The sequence below is a fragment of the Aptenodytes forsteri genome, unplaced genomic scaffold, assembly GCF_000699145.1.
Source record: "Aptenodytes forsteri isolate BGI_AS27 unplaced genomic scaffold, ASM69914v1 Scaffold54, whole genome shotgun sequence".
NCBI lineage: Eukaryota > Metazoa > Chordata > Aves > Sphenisciformes > Spheniscidae > Aptenodytes > Aptenodytes forsteri.
This window is the reverse complement of record NW_008796044.1, coordinates 19,719,326-19,741,846: the sequence shown is the minus strand read 5'-3', so window position 1 is coordinate 19,741,846 and position 22,521 is coordinate 19,719,326. Positions and strand designations below refer to the sequence as shown.

General features: G+C 52.0%; 1 protein-coding gene across 1 annotated transcript; it reads left to right on the top strand.

Annotated features, from left to right (window-relative positions):
* Nucleotides 1–877: 877 nt before the first annotated feature.
* On the top strand, nucleotides 878–19,207 carry DPYSL3 (dihydropyrimidinase like 3). Its single transcript, XM_009285968.2, has 13 exons — nucleotides 878–965; nucleotides 3,321–3,505; nucleotides 4,564–4,728; nucleotides 5,002–5,063; nucleotides 5,505–5,585; nucleotides 8,553–8,621; nucleotides 11,145–11,265; nucleotides 12,799–12,955; nucleotides 15,805–15,946; nucleotides 16,296–16,466; nucleotides 17,085–17,264; nucleotides 17,891–18,053; nucleotides 18,529–19,207. The coding sequence occupies exons 1-13, from the start codon at nucleotides 946–948 to the stop codon at nucleotides 18,615–18,617; spliced, it is 1,605 nt and encodes a 534-aa protein (XP_009284243.1). The 5' UTR covers nucleotides 878–945; the 3' UTR covers nucleotides 18,618–19,207.
* Nucleotides 19,208–22,521: the final 3,314 nt, after the last annotated feature.

Below are 22,521 nucleotides of genomic sequence, written 5' to 3'. Positions count from 1 at the left end.
GAAGAGCAGGACCTCAGCCTTCCCAATTCCTCAGGACAGGGTCTGTTCCCCACAGGACAGTGTCCATTCTCTCCCATCAGTGTATGCTGGGTTGCCCAGGTCCAAAAGCGTGAATACAGGAAGAGCATAAGAGCAGTTCTGGTCTGGGTGCTCCTCCACTGTCAGGCTGCACTCCTTTGGAGAAGGCTGCTGGCCACTTAGGTCAGTAGAAAGGAGAACAGAGGAGGTGGTAAATGAGACGGGAACGCAGTTCAGTGCCTCCTGGGTATTGTGTAGACCTGTGACGTTGTGAAACACCTCAGAAGGATCACCTCGAGTATCGTAGGGGAAGGACAGATTCCAGCAGATGCATCATCTTCAGGGCTGCCTGTCCTGTTGGTGGTCTTTGCAAGGTGGTAACAGATGAGAGAGATATAAATTGTCTTCTGTAATGCAACTTACTTTGTATGGTATTTGGATAAGATTTAAGGACATACCCTTAGTAACAAACTTGCTCTAAATACTGGTATGTGGCTCGTGCTGCCTGCAGATTTATGTGCATAATGACCTGGTGTAGGGAGCTTTTGACTTCTCTCTGTATATTTTATGGAAGCATATTTGCTGTGTCCCCAGTAACTTCTTTGTACTCATTCTGCCTCAGTGGTGTTTCTGGCAGCACCTGCTCCATTCAGAAACAGCCCTATGAATATGATTTTTTCAATCCTTGCTCTTATCATGTTGTTTCAAGTGTCAGTACAGATGTGAACTTTCTGCAGTATTGGCTGTTGGGGTGAGCTGTCTGATGCAGTAGGAGAGCACCCAAGAAGGGCACTGTACTGGCCGCTGAGAAGCACGTGTTGCCTGCTACTGACAACTGCTGTGCTCTTCCTTTCGCAGAGTGATCGTCTCCTTATTAAAGGAGGGAGAATAGTCAATGATGACCAGTCATTCTATGCTGACATTTACATGGAGGATGGCCTCATAAAGTAAGTATGGGACTTCTATAGCGTATTATCTCCATCTCCCCTTAAATCAGCTTCAGGCTGGGTGGTTGCTGGCTTTTGTGGATGTAGTCTGTACCCAACTTACCAGCCAGTAAAACTTGATAGCCCGCTCTGGTTAGAGGCTCAGCTCTCTGCAGTGTATGTGAGCACATATGTGATTGCCTGATGTGTTTACGTAGTAACTCCAGTGACTGAATTGCATTTGGGCCGGTGACTTTGTGACACAGCGTCCATTGTACAACAAAGCTGTATCTAATTGCACCAGGAACAAGATTTATCTTTGACTCCTGTTTTGCCCTGTGTTAACAGTATTAGCATGAATGACCCCACACAAGATCCCATTTGTTAGCACTAACAAGGATAGTGCTGTGCTGCAGGTCATCTGCATCCTTGAGATTTTCAGGAATTGCAGGCAAGCCTCTTGGGTCCCCCCAGCTTCTTCGTGTGTGTTTCAGAGGTGCAGTAATAACTCCATTGTTTAAAGGCTGCAGTTCAAATGCGGCAACTGTATCACGTTGGGACCAGCTCCAAGCTGGGTGAATTGAAAGAACCGTGATAGTTTATAGCAGAGGGACTTGAAAAGCATTGCTTGCTTTATGGTAAGAGGAAAATATCCAGCCTTCCCAGGATGGTATATTTTAAAAATCCAGCAGCAGAGAAATACTTCAATAAGTGGGACTGTATTTTTATGAGGCTGTTTTTAGCTGGTGGACAAGAGCATTCGTGATTGACTAGTACTTGTACCCAGGCAGGGATCAGAGCCAGCTTCAGGTCTTGCTATGGCACAGACTTTTTGGGTATCCTTGGGCAAATCACTTAGCCTCGTCTGCAGCCTGGAGGTCACAGAATTTCATTGCATCAGAAGTGAAATGCTCTCGCAAGAGAATTCTGGTAAGAATACAGTGAGCAGTTTAAATCCTTTGGTGATGGATTCGTCTCAATAAAAGCGGTGGAAAGAGCTGCTGGTTTATTGCTGTGAGGACACTGGAGTGAGCAGTTCTGCCCACAGAACTTTTGTTATTCTAAGGAAAAAAACCTGCAAAGTGACTAAGGAATTTGCTCCTCATTTACTTCCTCAGTGTGTCAAGGAAATCAAGTTTTCTACTAAAACCAACTTGTCTTTTATCTTGATTTATCAAAAAGACTGAGGAAGGCTTGATGAAAATAGGATTTCTGAAAGAAGAGATTTGATGGCTGAGTGCTACATATGGACAGATAAAGGGATTGAGAGGGCAGGGGGCTGAGTGAAGGGAGTCCTAAGGTTCAGGTGACCTGGCCTGCAGGAGGGCTGGGTATGTCTAGGGAGGAGAATGTCATTTGCTAGAACAGCACAAACTCCAGAAGACTAGAATGGTATTTTAGGTTACGAGTAGATGTATACTGGAACTTTTTAGGTTTCCTGTTTTCAGAAGATATTTTTAGGTACTTGGGGTTTTAGCTGCCTTCACTACAGTGTGGCCCTGCTGACAGCAAAGATGTCCTTCAGGGGCATGAAGGAGACAATGTGAGAGGGGAGGTCCTGGAGAGGGGAGGACTCTGTGCTTCTTGGGAAGAGAGTGAGCCCAGTGCTTCCAGGCTGTGCTGCGAGTCCAGCTGGGCTGCAGCTAGCCATGCGTCGCACTTTGTGAGTTCCTCTCCAGCTCCCCAGAGGGAGGCTTCCCTTTACACTCGGGACTTTGTGCTGTGAGCAGCATTACAAATCCCTGACGAGCCCTGAGCTGGCCTAGCAGCTGTGGCATTACGCTGGGAAATCATCTTTCTCTGTAAGTAAGCCTCAGACTTGAGCTTTACTTAAGGTGGGCAGAAGGATGGGGGAGAAGAGAGATTAGGGGTGCGGCTTACTGGAAGCAGGGCTGGTGTTGGGTTTTGTGAGCATGCACCCTGGGTGAGCAGGCAGGACTGCTACGCTGGAAACGCTTGCAGGATCCTGACTCGTGAGTCTGTGGGGTATGAAGTGTCCTAGGCAGCTTCTCCCCATACACTGCAGAGATCTGCATGCCCATCAGACCATACTCCCCAGCCACCCGAACCCAGTGCCTGCCTGAGACAGCAGGTGCCATCATAGACACTACTAGAGCAGCTGGACAGATGGCAGCCACCCCTGGACTATGCAAATTGTAGGTTTAAGCAAGCTGGACAGTCCTGCATTTTGCTGCAGAGTGAGGTGGTTTCACTCTGCTGGCTCCTGCAAGCCCAGGTGTGGGAGTGGGAAGGAGTGGGGCATTTCTGCCGGCAGGAGGAGTTGACCTGGCTGCTCCCTAGGTGAACTGTTCATTGATGATGTTGTGGCTGGTTTTCCTTTGTGTGTGGCTCACCATCTTGGTATTATCTCATCAGGCAGATTGGAGACAATCTGATTGTCCCTGGAGGGGTCAAAACCATAGAAGCCAATGGGAAGATGGTGATCCCTGGAGGAATTGATGTCCACACTCACCTGCAGATGCCATACAAGGGGATGACAACTGTGGATGATTTCTTCCAAGGGACGAAAGCAGCCCTGGCTGGTGGAACCACCATGATCAGTGAGTGCAGCAGGCAGGTCCTGTATGTGACAGCACCCAGCACTCTTGGAACGTTGCCCAGTTATTTCTTTTTCTCTTTGCTTTTCTCAGTCGTCTTTGTTTTAAAGGTCCATGACAGTGTGCTCATCTTTTCTGTGATCTCTGTCAATGCAGTCTAGAGAGTGAGGAGTGGGATGAATCTTTGGGATCCTTAGTAATACTGAAGTGGTGGGACAGGAGATTTGCATAGGACCCTTTGCCCTTGCAGATCACGTGTTCTGCAGTGCTTCATTGTCTGCAGCCACTGGTGCCCCTGGGACTCTCAAAAAGGAACAATGGGCATAACTTTTTTTCCCTGTTAAATAAAAACAGGGCAGCATGATGCTCAGATGACTCTGAGCAGAGGAACAGAGCAATGTCCTGGCATCCCGTGCTGCTCGGAAATAAACAATGCTAACAAAAAAGGAAAGTGAATTCTGAGGTCCTTCCCTGGAGAAGGCTACAGCTGTGCACTGGTTTGAGGTCCAGGTTTTACTGGTGTGCAGTGGTCACAGCTGTGTGCACTGCAGGGTTTCTTGGGATGCAGCAGCAACTGTTGATCCTTCCAGTAAAGGACTGGGTTTCTTGCCCTCCCCCCACTGGTTCTCCTTCCCCCGGGCCAAAAAAATAAGTTGTGTGAAATGGACTGTGGCAGGGCATGGGGATTACATGGTGGGCAATAAAAGGTGCATTAGTATTGCAGTGTGGGAGGAGGCTATGTGTTAATGGGGTGGAAGTGGGGGTGAGGAAGGACAAGGCCCTTCAGCTTTCAGCTGATTTCTCAGCAGAAGCCTGTAAAAGCCCCTGGTCCTGTGCCAAAGGCTGTTAAGCAAAGGCTCTGTGTGCTTCCCTGCTGATAAATGCACTTGGAGGAGCCCAGACACATCGCGAAGGTGATGGGGACCTCTTCAGAGCTGCCCTGAAGCTGCTGAGGAGATGAGCCTGGGATTGCGGAGATGCTCGGCAGCAAGCAGGGCCGCGGTGCGGTGGCCCGGGCGGGGAGCCCTTGCCCACCCCTTGCCCCTGCTCTGCCTCTGCAGTGGACCATGTGGTGCCAGACCCCGAGTCCAGCCTGGTGGAGGCGTTGGAGCGGTGGCGGGAGTGGGCCGATGGGAAGGCCTGCTGCGACTATGCGCTGCACGTGGACATCCCCCGCTGGAGTGACCGTGTCCGGCAGGAGCTGCACACCATGGTCCAAGAGAAAGGTTTGCTGCCCACTGCTCCCTGCGTGCGGGCCTTAGTGAGCTGCATCTCCTCACCATGGGGTGGTCCTGGCAGAAGGAGGGCAAGGGGGGACCGTGCTGTCGTCTGTCCTCTTGCTGTTGAGTGCCTGCTGGGATCCTGCACGGCCATGAGCGGGAGTTGTGCCCTGCAGATAGGCTAGCAGGGAAGGCAGCCCAGAGCAGGCAGCCTGACCTGGACCGTTCAGGAGTTAGAGCCCTCAGCTCACCCCTCTCTCCTCTCTGCTCTGCCCCTAGGAGTTAACTCCTTCATGGTGTACATGGCCTACAAGGATTTGTACCAGATGTCGAACACTGAGGTGAGACCCCCTTCGCCGCCTTGGTTGTGTCGATGCGAGGGGCAGCAGGGGGGATGGCAGCCACACTGGGCACAGGGAGGACGGGGTGGCAGGCAGCCCACTGCACCTGGCTGGGCCTCACGGCTCCTCTCCTCTGCCCTTGATGCCTTCGGAGGGCTGCCCCTGGGCTGCAGGCATGGTGTGCCAGCCACGGGCCGGCCGGGCTCCCACACTGCAGGTGGAGATCACTGAGAGCATCCGCATCTGCTCTCCCGCGGCATTTGGAGAGCACTGCCTGGCATGGCCAGAGCTGGTCCCGCCACACCCACACCAGGCCCTGCCACTGCCGGCCTTTGGGTGAAGGACCGTGCGGGGTGCCAAGGCAGTGCAGGGTGCCAAGGCAGTGCACAGGCCAAGGCAGTCTGTCTACTCGGTAATAATTTTTTCTTGTCTCTGTTTTAGCTGTATGAGATATTCAGCTGCCTGGCAGAGCTGGGTGCCATAGCTCAAGTTCATGCTGAAAATGGGGATATAATTGCACAGGTAACTAACTACTCTTCTGGTATGCGGGGACTGAAAATCCATCCCAGGCAGATTCGGTGTGGGGCATTAGCAAGATGACTCTAAAGCTGTATGGACATCTTCTGAAAGGTGATCTCTCTGCTGCTCAGCAGCAATATCAAATTTACCAAGATTTTCTGCTGTGAATATGTGGTGCATAAGCGAATCTGAAATAGTGAGTTAGCAATTATCTAAATGGAAGAGAGTGGGCCATCAAGTACAGTATGTTCACTCCAACCGCAGCTCTTGTTCGGTGTGGAGAGGCAGAGACCTTTGCCTTGCACATAATCAGCCAAGAGAGTTAAAGTGTATTGAAAAGTGCTGCAGCAAGGGAGGAGTTTTATCCCTGCTGTAAGCAAGCAGCCTGCTAATGGAGCTGGATTTGCAAGGGAATTGTTATGAGGGATGTGGTTTGGTGTTCAAGTGGGTAGGCTGTATTGGCCCGCTGTGTTGTAATTGGTGCTGGATGAGAGAAGTCCAAACGTTTGGATTTTCATTAAGACAGAGAAGACATTGCTCAGTTATACTCTGCAACTACTTGTTTTTTCCTGTCTCTCTTATTCTTGGGAGTTGAAGGAGTGTGAGCTAAGAGGTCATTCTTCGAACATCCTCTCAGGCTACAAGAACCAGTTTTTCTTTGGACTTCTTAGAGCTGCAGTGCACAATTGGATTGCTCTTTCACATGAAAACAAAAAGTGGTCAGAGGAATTGTCTTGGCTAGTTTATCTCTACTTCAGCACCAGCCTAACCACAAAATGCCCCAAAACTATTAGTTGGTAGCACTTCACAGCCCTGGGAATTGCTTCCTTCTGTCAGGACTGATTGAAACATCACAAGCTGGTGTGGGGCTCAGTGCGTTATTAGCACAGCGACGTGATGCTTGTGGTCATCCGCTGGTGGTGGTTCCCAGGAAGGAGGCAGAGGATTTGTCCTCTCCATTCCCCATTTCAGTCCATTTTACTTTCAGTGGCCCTGGAGACTGTGTGTTTCTCCAGAGTTTGGTCAACATAGGAGAGGAGGTTGCAGGGGAAGAGATGTGATGCATGGCCTGAACAGAAATAGGACGTGAGCAGAGCTCCAGACTTCAGACTCTGACATGCTGTAGGTGGTGGGAGGGTGCTTCATGGTGGGTGAAGAGCAAGACTTGAGAAGAGTATTGTCAAGTCTGCTTGGCACTCTCACTGTGTCAGAGAAGGTGTCAGAGGAGGTAACACGCAGCACTTACCTGCTGTGCAGCCTCATCCTTTGATACACTCCTCCAACAGCTGTGAACACATCTATTATTGTTGCTGGAGTTACACAGTCCTGACACAGATTGGTGGCATTATTTAATGCCCATAATATGCTCAGTACCCTACAAGACACAAGAAAAAGTGCATAAAACTGCTTGCTTACAGGCTTACTATTACTGCTGCTGTGCATCCACTTCACGCCCCCCGACACCTCTTGGAGAAATGTTGCCTGTTGTGCAACTGCATGTGGTTTCTGCAAGTCAAGGGCAGGTGTTGGGTGGGAGCAAACATGTGCATTGCCACAGGCAGTGACAGCACATGGATAAAGGTATGAGGGTCAGAAAGATACCCGAGTGCCTTGATCAGGGCAGACCTGAAGTCCGCCTGCATGTTTCCTTTGACCTCTGTCAAAGGGAGATGTTTGAAACGAGGGAATACGAGATAAATCTCTAGGATGCAGACAGGAGATAGGCAAGCCAGCACATAGCGCAACATGCTGTAGGTGGTGGGAGGGTGCTTCATGGTGGGTGAAGAGCAAGACTTGAGAAGAGTATTGTCAAGTCTGCTTGGCACTCTCACTGTGTCAGAGAAGGTGTCAGAGGAGGTAACACGCAGCACTTACCTGCTGTGCAGCCTCATCCTTTGATACACTCCTCCAACAGCTGTGAACACATCTATTATTGTTGCTGGAGTTACACAGTCCTGACACAGATTGGTGGCATTATTTAATGCCCATAATATGCTCAGTACCCTACAAGACACAAGAAAAAGTGCATAAAACTGCTTGCTTACAGGCTTACTATTACTGCTGCTGTGCATCCACTTCACGCCCCCCGACACCTCTTGGAGAAATGTTGCCTGTTGTGCAACTGCATGTGGTTTCTGCAAGTCAAGGGCAGGTGTTGGGTGGGAGCAAACATGTGCATTGCCACAGGCAGTGACAGCACATGGATAAAGGTATGAGGGTCAGAAAGATACCCGAGTGCCTTGATCAGGGCAGACCTGAAGTCCGCCTGCATGTTTCCTTTGACCTCTGTCAAAGGGAGATGTTTGAAACGAGGGAATACGAGATAAATCTCTAGGATGCAGACAGGAGATAGGCAAGCCAGCACATGCAGCGCACACACACACACACACAATTATCCATGGTCCTTATTTATAACAGCAAAATACTTGGAATACTGCTAATACGGGAACCAACACCTCACACCACCAGCTACTATAGAAGTTGATATAGGACAGGATTTAGCACTTGCTGATATCCAAATGATTAAAGAGCACTGGCGACCCAGGAGTAACCTTGGGAGGAGAATTTTTTTATTGGCTTTAATGATGGTTTTCTCAATAGTTTCTTCTCAGACTACTTGCTTTTCAGAAGGGGAGCCAGGGAGGGCCTTGGAAAGGGACTGTAAACATCAAGTGCTGTTCATGGAGCTGGGGAGTTTTGTACTCTTTTTTCCTCCTCACTGTGCTTGTTTCATCAAAGAGGTTTCAGTCAGTGTCTGCGCTCTCTCCAAGCACTCCCATTTCCCCATCCTCCCTCTTTCTCTCTCAGACCCCTTGAGGGTGCACAGCCTCTCACCGTGCACAGTGGTCCCACAGGACATAGGGTGGTTGCAGTCCCGAGGGAAGGGTTCGACACAGGAGGGATCTGCTTTTCTGTGTGGTTGATAGTTTCACAGTCTTGTAATGTCCCTCTGTCCTTTTGATGTCCTAGGAACAAACCAGGATGTTGGAGATGGGAATAACCGGCCCTGAGGGCCACGTGCTGAGCAGACCTGAGGAGGTAAGATGCAAAGGACAGTACTAGCCTTGCTGCACTGAAGAGCTTTCCCCACAAGTCATTGTAGGTCTTAGTGTATTTAGTGGTGCCAGGCAAGCATCGGGGGATGTGTGTGTGTATGCATCTATGGGTATCCATTTGTACAGGCAATACTGTCTTGTTCAGCTCAGGAAAGAGTGAGGTGCACTTTTGTGACAAACATTTTTCAGTCTTGCTCAAGTCTCCTAGCAGAGACAAGGGCTTCTGAGTCTCCCAGAGGTTAATCAATCAACAAAAGGATCTGTATGGCTGTAGCAAGATTTGGGGCTGGTTTGGGGGTGTTTGTCTTGTATAGGTGACTCCACGGGTGTAAGAGGCCTGAGAAGAATCAAATGGCGAGTTTTAGTTCCGCTGAAAATTCACTGTTCATGTCTGTCTGAGTGCAGACAGATTCCAGCCTCTTCCTGCTTAATCTCTGCCTAGGGTCTAAGTGCGTTTCAAAATCAGACGGACAAAGCCATTGGTGGAAGGAGTGGGAGGGAAAGAGAGGGGGAATTTCCTGGTTACAAATCATTGTAAGACACTAATTAGATTACTTCTAATTTTGGCTCACAGGGTATTTTTCTGTTTGGTCCATTAGTCTGAGTTGAGTCTAATTTTAGACAGGTTTTCTTGACATAGCTCCCTGCTGAGGGGTGCTTTTAACTTTCCACAGCACGTGAAAGAAGAAAACAATAGGAATTTGGTACAATAGTAAAGCCAATCAGGGGACCACAGGGACAGATTTGTACTTCAGGGTCTGCTGGAAGTAAAATCAGTTGGCTTAAATTGAAAGTGTAAGAAGTTGACTGTATTATGGCTGGTAACAACATATATAGTCTAGTGTAATACAGTGCTTATTCTCTTTGAAGTATGAGACTGTAAAGCATTTTTCTGTACAGGGAAGAGACTCAGTGTCAAATACAGTAGATCAGAGTCCCTCTGTGTGTAAACTGCCATTTATTTTTATGGCTCTAGACCCACTGCCACTAGTTGGCAAGCTAACCCGCAATTACAGGATGCTGTGGTTTGTGCCAGGATTTGAGAACTGTCCTATTATCATAAGACAGCACTGCGGTTCTTCTTGTCCAAAGCCAGTAAAACGTTGTTGAGTGTTTGATCTTGAAATGCCATTAAAGCATAAGGCAACTGAGAACAGTGCAAGAAGGCTCTAGATACCATCTGTTCAGCCAAATCCAGATCTCATTGCCTTTGAAAATAAAGTGTCCCTCTTCCAGAACATCCTCTACCTGGGAAAACATTAGGTAGAGTACAAATGACCCTGCTACCCCCCATAAAGCCTGCAGGATGATGGCAAAGCATTGGGAGGGTGGCCCATAGCTCCGTGGGTCTGCTCTGTCCTGGAGGGACCTCAGTGGGGGTTAAAGACATGTTCTTCTATCCTGTGATGGTGGTGATTTGGTACGGCAGGATGGTGCTGCTTCAGATTGTAACCTGCTGTGAAGGGTATTCAGTGATGGCTCTGTTTGCTCCTGTTCACGTGTTAAACCCTGTCAACTACTCAAGTCCATAAGTGCGCTGATAAAAATATCTTCTTGTTTAAATTTCTGTTTAAAGAGTCTTTAAGCAGAAGAGATAAACCTCTTTTCACTGTGCAGCAAATAGGCCTGCACAAGTACGAGAGGTGTACGGGTGCATGTGTGTCTGGGTGCAGTGGTCTGCTTCTCCTGCTACTGGGAGGGCTAAGCTTGCATGGCCAGCTGCCTGGCCCACAGGCAGTTACTGCATTCCCTGCAGCTGGCAGTCCTGGCCTCCCTTGGGAGCTAGCTGATTGGTACATTGTCTTTTTAAGGCTTCTGTTTTGAACTTTCTCATGCCGAAGCTTGAAGCCAAACTGTAGAGCAAACACTTGGAGAAACTCTGGGGTTGAGCTCAGGCTGAGCACGGGCTGATGTAATAGTCCAAAGATATCCCTCGTGATGGAAATCCACCCTCTGCTAACAGCAGGACAGTGAAACACAGGGCGGGTGTCAGCAGGCTGGGACGAGCAGCAGCTGCATTGCAGAAGAGCCTGCCAGTGCGTAGCTCGTTGCACCCCAGCCACAGGCAGGGTGATGTTTGGTTAAACTAAATGCAGCCGCAGGAGAGCCTGGAGCAGTGAGTGGTCTGAAGGGGGAGATCTTTTTGCTGTCTGGTGTCAGCCTGTGAGCCGTGCTGTCAGGCGTGGGCAGCAGTCCCTGGGTTTCTCTGGCTGTTGGGAGAGCTGGAACCAGGCAGTGGAAAAAACAGCAGATGTAGCTCTGTGATGGCCCCCAAGCACGGTCCAGGCAGCACTCCCCTGCTGAGCATTGTGTGGCTGTAGCCTGCAGGTTGGGCTGTGCCCTAGGGAGACTGAACCCTCTCCCTGATTAACCTGCCCTCAGGGAGTCAAGGGTAAGAGCAAGGGCACAGGGTGTCAGCAGCAATCCATGGTGTGCCAAGAGGAGCAGGGGCTCTTCTCTGCCCGCCCAGTGTTCCTCTGCAGCCGTGCACCGTTCTCTCTTCCAGCTGGAAGCAGAAGCTGTCTTCCGGGCCATCACTATTGCCAGCCAGACCAACTGTCCTCTCTACGTGACTAAAGTGATGAGCAAAAGTGCTGCTGACCTCATCTCACAAGCCAGAAAAAAAGGTGAGTGGCAGCTGCTGCTGCATGCAGCCTTGCCGTTACCACTGGGATCCTGGACAGCTGGATTCAGTGGTCCCTATGTCCTCATGGTTGTTTTGCCAAGACCACCACTGTGTCTTGAGTGCAGTCCAGTGCTTCCCTTTCTGCTGGGGAGCAGTTAGTTTAGGGATTTACCTGACTTGTGAAGGGCACAGGGACAGTGCACCAGGCCACATGGAGCCACGTCCTGTTATCACATCAGGTAACATCAACATGTGGGTCACAGGTAGGAGCAGCGCTTTAAACACGAAAGTTTGTCTGCAGCTCTGAAGCGCTCTCTGAGGAGACTCATCCATCCACGTGCAAGTGGTTTGAGCTGCTGCATATAGCCCCGGCCTCCCTTTGAAGTGCTGGCCCCTTAGGGGTGCTTGGGTGTCTTTTCAGGTGGCTGGAGGCCTCCATTTGTCACTGGAGGTGGAGCACAGGGACTCCCCACATGCACGTGTGCATGTCCACAGCTGTGTTCAGTGAGCCTCTATAAAAAGGTGGGGGGGAGGAAATGTAGAAAATGCATTTGTAGAGAGAGTCTTGGTGGAGTTGGTAACTGTGGGACATAATGATGAGTATCTCCCAGAAGCACTCACCCAGGCTGTAGAGCGTGCTTGGAAAGAAAAGCACGGTTTCTCAGTCCCCATCCTAGTTTATCAGCATGACAAGCCCTGCTCTGCAAAAAGCCCTTGGTCACCAGCTGCTGCCCTCTCCCCTGGCCTGTCCCTGGAGTCGGGCACCAGAAGGCGAGTGAGGAACAGGAGTGGGGGACAGGCCTGCCAGCTCTTTGGTGGCACGTGGTAAATATTTACGAGGGATAAAGGAGGAAGAATGCATAGGAGATGATGATGAAGGACACTGTGAGAGGCTTGGTCATCGGCCCGGCGTGGGTTCAGTGTCAGGCTGCATTGTGGTCTGTGTGCCCTGCTGCGGGCTGTCATTTCTTATCAAATTGCCTGACCCCTGCCAGGTGTGCCTGTGCTGCTGGTCAGCTCAGAGACGTGGCTGTTGCTCTTGGGCTGAAAGTCAGTGGGATGAAATGCCCCCCGCTACAGTGCGGGGACACCAGTGCTTGCAGGAGGGGACTGGGGGCCTCACTTCCCAGGAGTGTGGCCGGAGCAGGGCAGGCTGGGAAGCAGCCATCTGCCGGGGCAGGAGGCCAGGTTGCCAGTGTCATTCGTCTCTCTGTGATGTCTTCTGGGGAACACAGCTCTGTGGCCATGCCTTTCTGCGCCGTGCTCCCACCAGGCTTGCTGCACCAGCAGGATCTGTGCCCTTGAGCGGGAGGGCCCTACAGTGATGGCAGGCAGGGCTCACCCCTGACACTCACGTGGGCCTTGCTGTCCCTCCTGCCTGCCCCAGCACCTGAGGTCCAAGCAGGCAGCATAGGACAGCCCAGCATAGGTCTGTGTGTCCTCTGGGCACGGCAGGCTGTTGGTGGTAGTGCTGTGGAACAGAGAATGCCTCCAGGCTCCACCAAATCAGCATCCTTTATGTCCCCCTTTCCAGGCAATGTGGTGTTTGGTGAGCCGATCACGGCCAGTCTTGGGACCGATGGGACACACTACTGGAGCAAGAACTGGGCCAAGGCTGCGGCATTTGTGGTCTCTCCGCCCCTGAGCCCAGACCCAACAACCCCTGACTACATCAACTCCCTCCTGGCCAGGTGAGTGACAGCTTTGCTGGGCAATGCTGCTAGTGGGAAGAAGCGGACTCTGGCCTCTAATGGGGAAGGAAGAGATTAGGGAGTACCTGGGCAGCATAGACATTAGCCCAACCTGAACCACTTCACTGCAGGTATTTAATGAGCTGACTGATGAAATGGCTCTGACTCGGAGCCGTGGTGGCTTATCCCCAAGAGTGGAGGGAGGACAGGGGAGGCACCATAAGCTTAACATCAGTAATGAGAAAAATACCAGGGCAAGTAGTCATGAACCATTTAAAATGCCCTGAAGAAGGCAAAGAAATGAGGACCAGCTAACACAGACTTATCAATGAAAGCATTCACCAAGCTGGAGAAGGCCTTCTGCACGTGCAGGGCGGGGAATGGCTGCCTGGGTTGCGATGGTGCAGGAGAAGGTGGAGGGGTTACAGGTGTCACAAGCTGGTGGAGGCCCACCAGTCGAATACAGAACAGACATTTTCTCATGCCTGTACAGGTTAGCAGTAATACAGCCTGCAGAGTGCACGAGGCCTTTAAAGGCAGCTCGCGCGCATCTGATAGGGATGGTAGGTCATTTTTTCACCCTGAAGGCAAGGGGGTGGGGAAGGATTTGTTGAAAATAGAGAGCAAACAATAAAAGCACTTCAGCAATTTGCTTTGACCTTTCACAGTTATACTTCATCTTCTCATTGGCAAGGCACGCACAGCAGCTAGGGATGCAGACCTCATTGCTGGCCCTGTACACGCGCCACGTGTGAATCACATGCCCCTCTCACCCTGTGTTTGCACGCTGAACTGTGTGTGTGGTGGCTGGTCTGTGTTAGCCAGGGACGACTGACACTGAGGGGGTTGTAAATGGAAATGACCTTTGAGATAATGCTGGAAACATCTCTGACTAGATGAGCAAGGGATGACTGGTCAGTAAGAGGTGTCCTGGCAGAGGGGCACATTAGGATAAACCTGGGTTGTGCTAGGGCGGAGATGCCATGGCTGGCCGAAGAGTGATGCTGGTGCATTTGGGGTCTGACTATGCAGCTCACTCTGGATTTTGCTATGGTCAACGAGCAAGATGTGCCTCTGCTCAGTCTGGATGTATGAAATAGGTGCAGGTCTTAGGGACTGGCAGGGAAAAGTGAGCCCAGCTCCTGAACTGGCTTTCTAATCCTTCCCTTCCACTTCAAATTACCCCAGACCTCAAAGGAGAGGCAAGAGCACTTCTGAGTCCCTGCAGCCCGCAGGCATCTGTCCTGACACCTTTCCTGTGCCGTTTTCTGGGAGGCTGCAAGGCTCCAGCTGGGCTGGAAGGCTTGTTTTCTTCCACCGGGACAAATCTGGTGGAGATTAGGAAGCATGTTGTGTCATCAGCCTGGGTCTCTGGCTGTGCAGTCAGTCAGACATATGGCAAAAATTATCAGAGGAAGATGGAGATTACCAGTGGATTAGGGCTGATTCGCAGCCCCAAGCAGAGCCATTGTGTCCACACCATCTTGGGTTCAGGCGCAGCCAGACTGGGAGCCAGGTGCTCGAGGCCACTTGCCTCACACAGGCAGTGCCGGGAGCTGGCCTGTGTTGGTCTGCTTCCTTTTGCCCAGCAGCAGTGACTTTCCAACTGCTGCCTGTCACCTGCTCCCCGAGGACCCCACAGCAGCTGGATGACTTCCAGGGAGTCATGGGCAGCTCCTCGCCCTGCCCTGCCTGTCGGCAGCTCACTGGCTCTGCCCGTTCCTGCCCTCTACCATCGTTGTCAGGAACAGGATGGGTCAGGGCATCTCATTCGACTGGTGACCCTTTCTGGGCAGAGGTGTCTGGATAACAGCACTGAGCAGCAGCCTCTGTAGAGCACTGCAGTAAAGCTTTTCTGGGCCTCCTGAAGAGAGCTGCTTCTGGGGAGTCCTGACTGTCTTTATCCCACTGTCAGATTTACATGTGGCTGTGGGGGGTGTTTGCTTTTGTGTCAGTAATGTGGCAGAGATACTGTAGCTTGGGCCAGAGGCTGCAGCTTGGGCCAGCCTGCACTTGCAAGCACACCTTCTTGGTCTGCGCTGCCGGCTGCTTCTCCTGCTGCAGCTCATGCTGCGAGTGTCCATGTGGGGCTGAGGAGCCTTTGGTGAGCTCGTGCCAGACGAAATGTCTCAGGCCAGAGCCCTGGAGCCCGGCTGAGGTGCTTTCCTCGCTGGGGAAGGTCGGCAGTGCAAGCGGTGGGCAGCCCACAGGCTTAGCCCCACATAAGCCCGCTCCTGCAGCCACGTCCCCTTTCCCAGAGACAGGTGATGCCTGCCCGCAGCAGGCTTCCCATGGGGCAGGGGAGGGCTGCATTTGCCCCTCGGGGTGCAGGAGCTGGCAGTGCACAATGAAAGGGCTGGCTGTGGGGGATAGTTCTCGGGTGGAGAGGCCTCTTCCTCCCTGTGTGGCAGAAAGGCTGCTCTCCCAAGCAGACCTGAGATGTCTTTTCGCTTTGTGTTAGTGCAAATGTTGGAGTCTCGTATGGAAGGACATCTTTTCGCTTGACACAAAGACCACCCTATTCCCCAGGGTGTTTTCCCCGGGAGCTGAGCTGTTGACTTCTCTTGTGTGCAGGATGCTGTCCGTGCCCCAGGCTGGTAGCGTGGCGTGGCAGAGCTCTCTTGCCTCCATGCCCCCAGGTGACACAGCTGTCGCAGGGGCCAAGTCAGGTGGCAGGGGCCAAGTCAGGTGGAAGTCTTCAGACTAGGGGCTGTAGAAACAGGGGTGCAGAGTAAAACAGAGCTGAGCCAGGGGCTGCCTGTGCCCAGAGGAGATCCATGTCTCTCGCATCCCTGCTGTTGTCTAACCGCAAAACGGTTGATGATGCTTTTGTTACCACCACCCCTCAGTGGTGACCTGCAGGTTTCAGGAAGTGCCCACTGTACATTCAGCACCTCACAGAAAGCAATTGGAAAAGACAACTTCACAGCAATCCCAGAAGGGACGAACGGCATAGAGGAACGAATGTCTGTCATCTGGGACAAGGCAGTGGTAAGAGTCACGCCAGGGAGAGGGCAGAGCGGGCAGGGTTGACGGGCACCTCAGACGCCTGTGTTCTTGCCCCCACAGAGCTGGGCACCCAGCTGCCTGTCTCCTCTCTGGCTTTGAGAGTCAAACGAAGCCAGAGCAGGAGAGGCAGCTGTCGAGGGTTCAGGGTGAACAGCCAGGAGCTGTGACTATGCCCCCAGTTTTTGGTCTGTCTGGTGCCAATAGTGAGATCAGCCGCAGCGGTCTGGGCCCAGCCAGCCAGTGGCTTGTGTGGGAGTGAGTCTGGTGCTTCCCAGGGCTCTTACTCTCTGTTTCCCCAAAAGAGCACTTAGTTCTCTTTGTGTCTGAGCAGGCCACAGGAAAGATGGATGAAAACCAGTTTGTGGCTGTGACGAGCACTAATGCTGCAAAAATCTTCAACCTGTACCCACGGAAAGGGAGAATAGCAGTGGGCTCGGACAGCGATCTGGTTATATGGGATCCTGATGCAGTGAAGATCGTCACGGCAAAAACCCATCAATCTGTAAGCCCTCTGCTCATCTGTGGGAATGCTGGAGGGTGGGGTGCGAGTAGCACTGTATAAAGGCTACCTAGCTGCTGGGAGCTTGGCGCTGCCCTGCTGTGCTGGGCTCTGAGGAGGAGGGGCTGAGTCCAGGCTCTGGGCGATGCCAGCTGTGACTGTGGGGTAGGATGTCTGTGAGCCCTGGGCTCTGCACGCGGCGCTTTTCTCACCCTGCTGTGTTGCTCTTCTCCTGAGCCTGGCCCATGCAGGTGTAAGGACACGCATTTCTCCTTATCCGGGTTCCTCTTCCAGGTGCAAATTTTTCCTGGCTTTGCCAGCGTGCTTTGTTCATGCCTGACCTCAAGCCTAGGTCCTGCCCTCCTCTGTTGTTGGAGTCTTTGCTCACACAGAACTCCGAAGCAGCATGGAACCAGCAGGTCCTGGTTCATGTTGGGAGCTCTGGTGTGTTCTTAGTGTGATGGACTAGTGAACTAAAGGAGGCCTCTGGGGCAGGCAAGGCTATTACAGGTGTCCTCTCCGTGCACTGGTGACTTCAGCAGCAAGGTGTGGGGACTAAACAGCCCTGAGCAGACAGGCAGTGCTCATGTCCTTCCTGACCATCATCCCCGGTTGCTGCAGGCAGCTGAATACAACATCTTTGAAGGGATGGAGCTACGTGGGGCCCCACTGGTTGTCATATGCCAGGGGAAGATCATGCTGGAGGATGGCAACCTGCATGTGACCCAGGGGACTGGACGCTTCCTGCCCAGCAGCCCTTTCCCTGACTATGTCTACAAGCGCATCAAAGCCAGGAGGAAGGTGAGGAGACAGGGATGCCAGGAGAAAGAGTTGGGACACTGTTAGCCCAAATTGCCCTTTTCCCTAATACTGATTGATTTTCCTCTGCTGTTCTCACTGGACCCTGGAAACAGCGCTGCAAACTGGTGTTGAACCTACAGTTGGGATAGTTAAGGCTTGGGTAGAGAGCTTTGACCTTAGTGTTGATGGTGTGCCACCACTGGAGGCAGATGCTTGGCTGGGTCAACAGTGGGTGATGCCTGCCCTTGTTGCTGTCCTGCTGCAGCAGGAGTCTGGAGGGAAGTGCTGAGTTAAAAACAAAGAGACTGGGCAAAATGGCCTTCTCCTTCCCCATCCATGCAGCATAAACCTGTGCTGAGGGATTACCTGTTGCACTGGGCTCTGCCTACTTTGCAAGGTGGGAGTGAAGGGAGGCTGTCACACAGGAGGTGGGTGGTGGGGCTCTGCCAGGCCTCAGTGCTGCAGGGAGGTCTCGGGCATGCAGGACGGAGAGGCACAGGGCTGGCAGTGTGAATTGCCTCTGCAGTGGGGCTGGTGAGCCAAGGATCGCTGGAGCATGATGCTGCCATGGCAAGATGCTCCCTGGGAGCAGAGAAGTGTCACTGTCCTCTTCTCTCTGGTGACAGATGGCAGAGATGCATGCTGTGCCCCGGGGCATGTATGACGGACCCGTGTTTGATCTGACCACCACCCCCAAGGGGGGCACCCCTGCAGGGTCAACCAGGGGGTCCCCCACGCGGCAGACACCCCCCGTCAGGAACCTCCATCAGTCTGGATTCAGCCTCTCAGGTGAACATATGCGGCGGCTGGGCTGGGAGAGCGCAGAGCCACTGGCCACGCTGTCCCAGCCCCTGTCCTGGAGTGGAGGGCAGTTGGGAGATGGCCTGGGGCAAGCTGAGCACAAGAGTGGAGCATGGCAGGGCGAGACCTTGTGTGTCCCTTAAAGGACATGGCCGGAGCTGGCCCTCCAGCCTGTTGCACCTTGCAGTAGAAACAAGGCAGACTGTGGCCACGGAGGTCCCAGCACAGCATCAGACCCTGCTCTTGCTGCGTGGGTTTGTTCACAGAGGAGCGTCTACAGAGATGTTCAAGCCACTGCTGCTCTCGGGGTTGTTACGGGGTTTGGAGAGGGAGCAGGTTGCTGTAGACAGCCTCGGGAGGTCCTTTGGCAAGACCCCAGGCTGCCTGACTGCTCAGTCCTGTGAAGAAAAAGCTCTTAACTTTGCATTTCCCCTTCCCTTTGTGCTTTCTTGTCCTCTTGCAGGTACCCAGATTGATGAAGGCGTTCGCTCAGCGAGCAAGCGCATTGTCGCGCCCCCAGGAGGCCGCTCCAACATAACCTCCCTGAGTTAAATGTCCCTGCCGAGAAGGAAACAAAATCCCTGTTCAAGCGAAGGAAGAAAAATGGTACATTGGTGTTTAAGAAGGAAAAGCAAATAAACCTGTTCTGAAGAATCTATAAGCCTCAAGCCTTATGTTTCACAAATGCTACTTGCTACCTAGCTTTAAAGATATTGCTTCATTTTGTTTTATGCATAGCCTTAAAATTCTGTTGTTGTTGTGGGTTCAGTCGGGTTGTGTTTTTACTCTTCCTTTCTGTATGCATGCCGCTCAGACAGGTCGCTCGATTCAGTGTGTTATTTGTGTTGAACGCGTGTGGGATGCTGCTGTGTGGGACAGCGGGAACGACCTGGCATGGGCGAACCGGCCTGGCAGGCGAAGTGGCGGGGGCCAGCCGGAGGTGCGGTGTGGGATGGGGAGGGCAGGTTCACGAGAGCTGGTAGGGGCAGGTGGGTCTGTGTCGTGTTCATGTCCTTCGTCTCCACCCAACGCTCATCGGCGTTTCACCACGAGGCCCATGGGGGAGCCCAAATCATCTCTGTAACAGCTGTCACAGCACCTCGTGTAAGGAGTTTTACTACTTTGTACACTTTATTAAAAAAAAAAAAGTTGTTCCTTCAAACAACTCGTGTGGCTTTTTTCTTCCTCAGGCTGCTGCTGCTGGGCACGGGTGGTGCGAAGCTGTGCCCTGCGGGCGAGCTGGGCAGCAGGGCTCCAGGGGGGCCTCTGGGCTGTGTTTGAGCTGGAGGAGCTACAGTGCAGGGACAGACTGTCAGATGGAAACTGTGTGGTGCTCGCTGCTGTAGGTGTCAGGGTATTGGTGCAGCTTCTCGGGCACAAGCAAAGGTATTGGCAAAACAGCATGTCGCAAGTGTTTGTAAAAGCTTGTTCAGTTTGTCCATCTGGTCTCTGGCTGCAGCCTGACCTGGCCATCACAGGCTGTTAACGCCTGGCAAGAGCTGTGCCCGTCATCTGTGTGGTGACAAACCAGCTCCGCACAGCACTGCCTGGGCATGGTGTTAGGGTCTTACCAGCTGGGGCTGGCTTGGAGGCTCGTTTCTGTGGGCACCTGTGAGTTAACGCTCCCCTTCTATCAAGCAGCGTTTATCAAACCGAGGGTCACAGCCTTCTAAAGCTTGCAAAGCATGCAAAAAACCCCTTGATTGTTTTTTAAATATTACAAAAAATAAGCGTCAGTTTATGCTGTGCTAAATAAATACAGGGGTTTTTTTTCTTCCTTAAGTATTTGACCTTGAAATATTTATTTTTACATGCCTGCATTTCAGACAGGACAAGTTGTCCATGCAGCAGCCCTTAAGGGGCCATGCCAGAATAGTTGTGCCAGGGGTGGGGAAGGCTGTCATACTTAGAAGTTTTGTGAAGTTCTGCTATCAAGTAATTAAAGATTTTTCCCTGTTGCCTGGTAGTGATTAAGCTGAGACTGTGCCTCTGTTTACAGAGGAAGAGGGGAAAGGAGGCATGGTTTTAGAAGTCTTTGGGGAACTTTTAAAGATGTGATGTTCTTACCATTTAAGTTCTTGAGTGGTTTTTTGTGGTCAGCCAGTACAATTTATGCAGCAACAGATTTTTCCCCAGCGAGGAGCTGGACTAGTTTCCTTGTGTGGAGCCCCAGACAAAACACATTTATGGTGTATGAACCTCTCCACTACCTGCACCAGAGCAAGGTGATTGTAGCTGTGCGCTGAATGGGGGACAGGTACAACTGTTGGCACAGTCCTTCTTGACAGCGCCTGGCCCCAGACCCCCCAGACCCAGTGTAGGACTAGGCAAAGAATAGAGGATCAATGGAAAACGCTGCAGGTGCTCTGGCTAGCCTCCCTGGGAATGACAAGTCTGAAGGCAGAGAGATACGGAGACCCCTACCCTGCTCAGCAGTCTTACTGCTAGAAAGCAGGGGTGGCTGGGGAAGGGGAGAGCAAGAACACAGCGACACTAATTTGGGTGTACTGTGACTTAGCAGGAAAAGGTGGCTTTCCCATTGCAATGACCCACTTTGAGGACACCAATAACCACTTACTGGTGAACTAACTCCGCTCCAGCCTTGCAGCTTCCTGGACAGAAAAGGGTCACGCTTTCCCTGTTGGTTGTTTCCACGTTAGCAGCATACAGCGATGCTGCCTGCCCCCCGCTCCCCAGCCCTGCGCACACACGCTGTGCTGCAACTATGCCAAAAGCCTGACCTGAGCAAATAAAACCAGGCTATCAGGCACAGCGTGTGGAAGGTGGTGGTGGTACGGCAGTGCATAAGTCCGCACGCCTGCAGGGCACTTGCCAGCTGCACAGAGGAAACCAGGGCACGCTGCACAGTGAGTGCTGCAGCCCTCAGTCTCTGCAGCCTTTGCCCAGAACCAGCTTCCCCTTACCCTGGCACCTTCATGTGATGGCAGCAAAGAAACTGCTATAGTCATCTAAAACTGGGGGGCTGCTTATCTTTATTGTACAGAGGTGAAGGTACATACAGCCATGGCACCATGTCAGGAAGAGGATGCGCAGTGCAAGTCAGAAGAGGCCCTCTTTGCATCTGGGGAGGTGCTTGCACTGCTGTGCCAGCAGCCTTCCTGTACCCTACCTGTTAACAAAGATATCAGGACTTACAACCGCATTTGGTGCCACTCATATCTGTTAGAAATTACTGCAAAAAAAAGCTGGATGGGTGAAAGCAGTGCAGAAACTGTCCCATGAGGGTTGGAGCCGGCAGGGTGTAGGCACAGAGGCAAACACCAGAGCTCTCTCAGCACAGAGGGAGTGGAGTGGGGGCGCCCCCATCATCACCCAGAGAATCCATCCCCCAGAGGTGGTGGGAGAGGGCTTGGATGGGACCCTGTACAGACCCATCGTGACCATGCTGGACTGCCCTGCTTGGCCTTTCTGCAGCACAGATGTGCTCTGCTGCATCCCCCAAGAGACACCGCCAGCATGGAGGGGAGACCCAGCCACCTAACGCAATCTGCGGGAAGGCTCACGAGCTAGTCTGAGCAGGGGAAGGTGTGGCTGCTGCGCCCTGGCAGTAAACCTGTTCATACAGTGAAGTCATATGCTAGCTAGGGAGCAGCTGGCGGTGGGACACCCTACCACCACTGTTGTAGGAGGGACCAGAAAGTGGAAGACACCTAACTAAAGCTTATTTTTAGGTGTGAACTATGACTGAGCCAGTGCTCATCCCAGTGCTGGGATGCCCGCTACATGCCACTGCAGAGGCAGAACAGGCAGACAGGATGTTCTGGTCAGTTGCTCGGACGGGCGATCCCCCTGCCTTGGATTCAGGCGTGCTCGGGGGGAACGGAGATGCTCCTCTCCCAGCAGTCACAGGGGTGGCCGCTTGCCTGTGCACATGCATAAACCACACATTTCCCAAAGCAAACCAGACAGCCATCATCAGATGAATGAGAGAGGGATTATTCATGTGTCAGTCTATCAGAAGCAGCTGTGAAGACCACTGGGAAGTCTACTGCACACAATCTGTCAGTAATGGACTGAATCCACAGCTCCATAGGCAGAGGGTGTCTGAAAGTCTTCAGCCAGGGGAAAAGCAGATTTAAACTGAGAGTCCAGTAAAGTCCTAGTGGGCTCTACGCGGGAGGAACACCCATTCTGCCTTGCTATGCAAGTGATCTCAGAAGTAACATTGACCATCTGGGAAGGAGCCTTTCATTTGGTGGTGGTTTTATTCAGATTTTTTTTGAGTTGATCAGATTTAGTCAGAGAGAAAGACAGGAAGGCACAGGGGATACAAAGAACACCTTTGCGTATGGGGCAAATGGTTCATCACACATTCATTATATTGCTGAGAATAGGAAAAATGTCAAGTAAGGAGGTGAAACCTCAGGTCTGCCAAAGCATTTAAATAATAGCATCATTCCCAGCATTACCATAATAGAATTTCTTTGGCCAATCT

Excerpts from the sequence above, each read along its gene's own strand:
- DPYSL3 (XM_009285968.2), top strand. The coding sequence starts at position 946 with ATGGAGGATGGCCTCATAAA. Across the intron at positions 3,506-4,563 it reads TGGTGGAACCACCATGATCA|TGGACCATGTGGTGCCAGAC; the intron begins GTGAGTGCAGCA and ends CTGCCTCTGCAG. Across the intron at positions 8,622-11,144 it reads TGCTGAGCAGACCTGAGGAG|CTGGAAGCAGAAGCTGTCTT; the intron begins GTAAGATGCAAA and ends TCTCTCTTCCAG.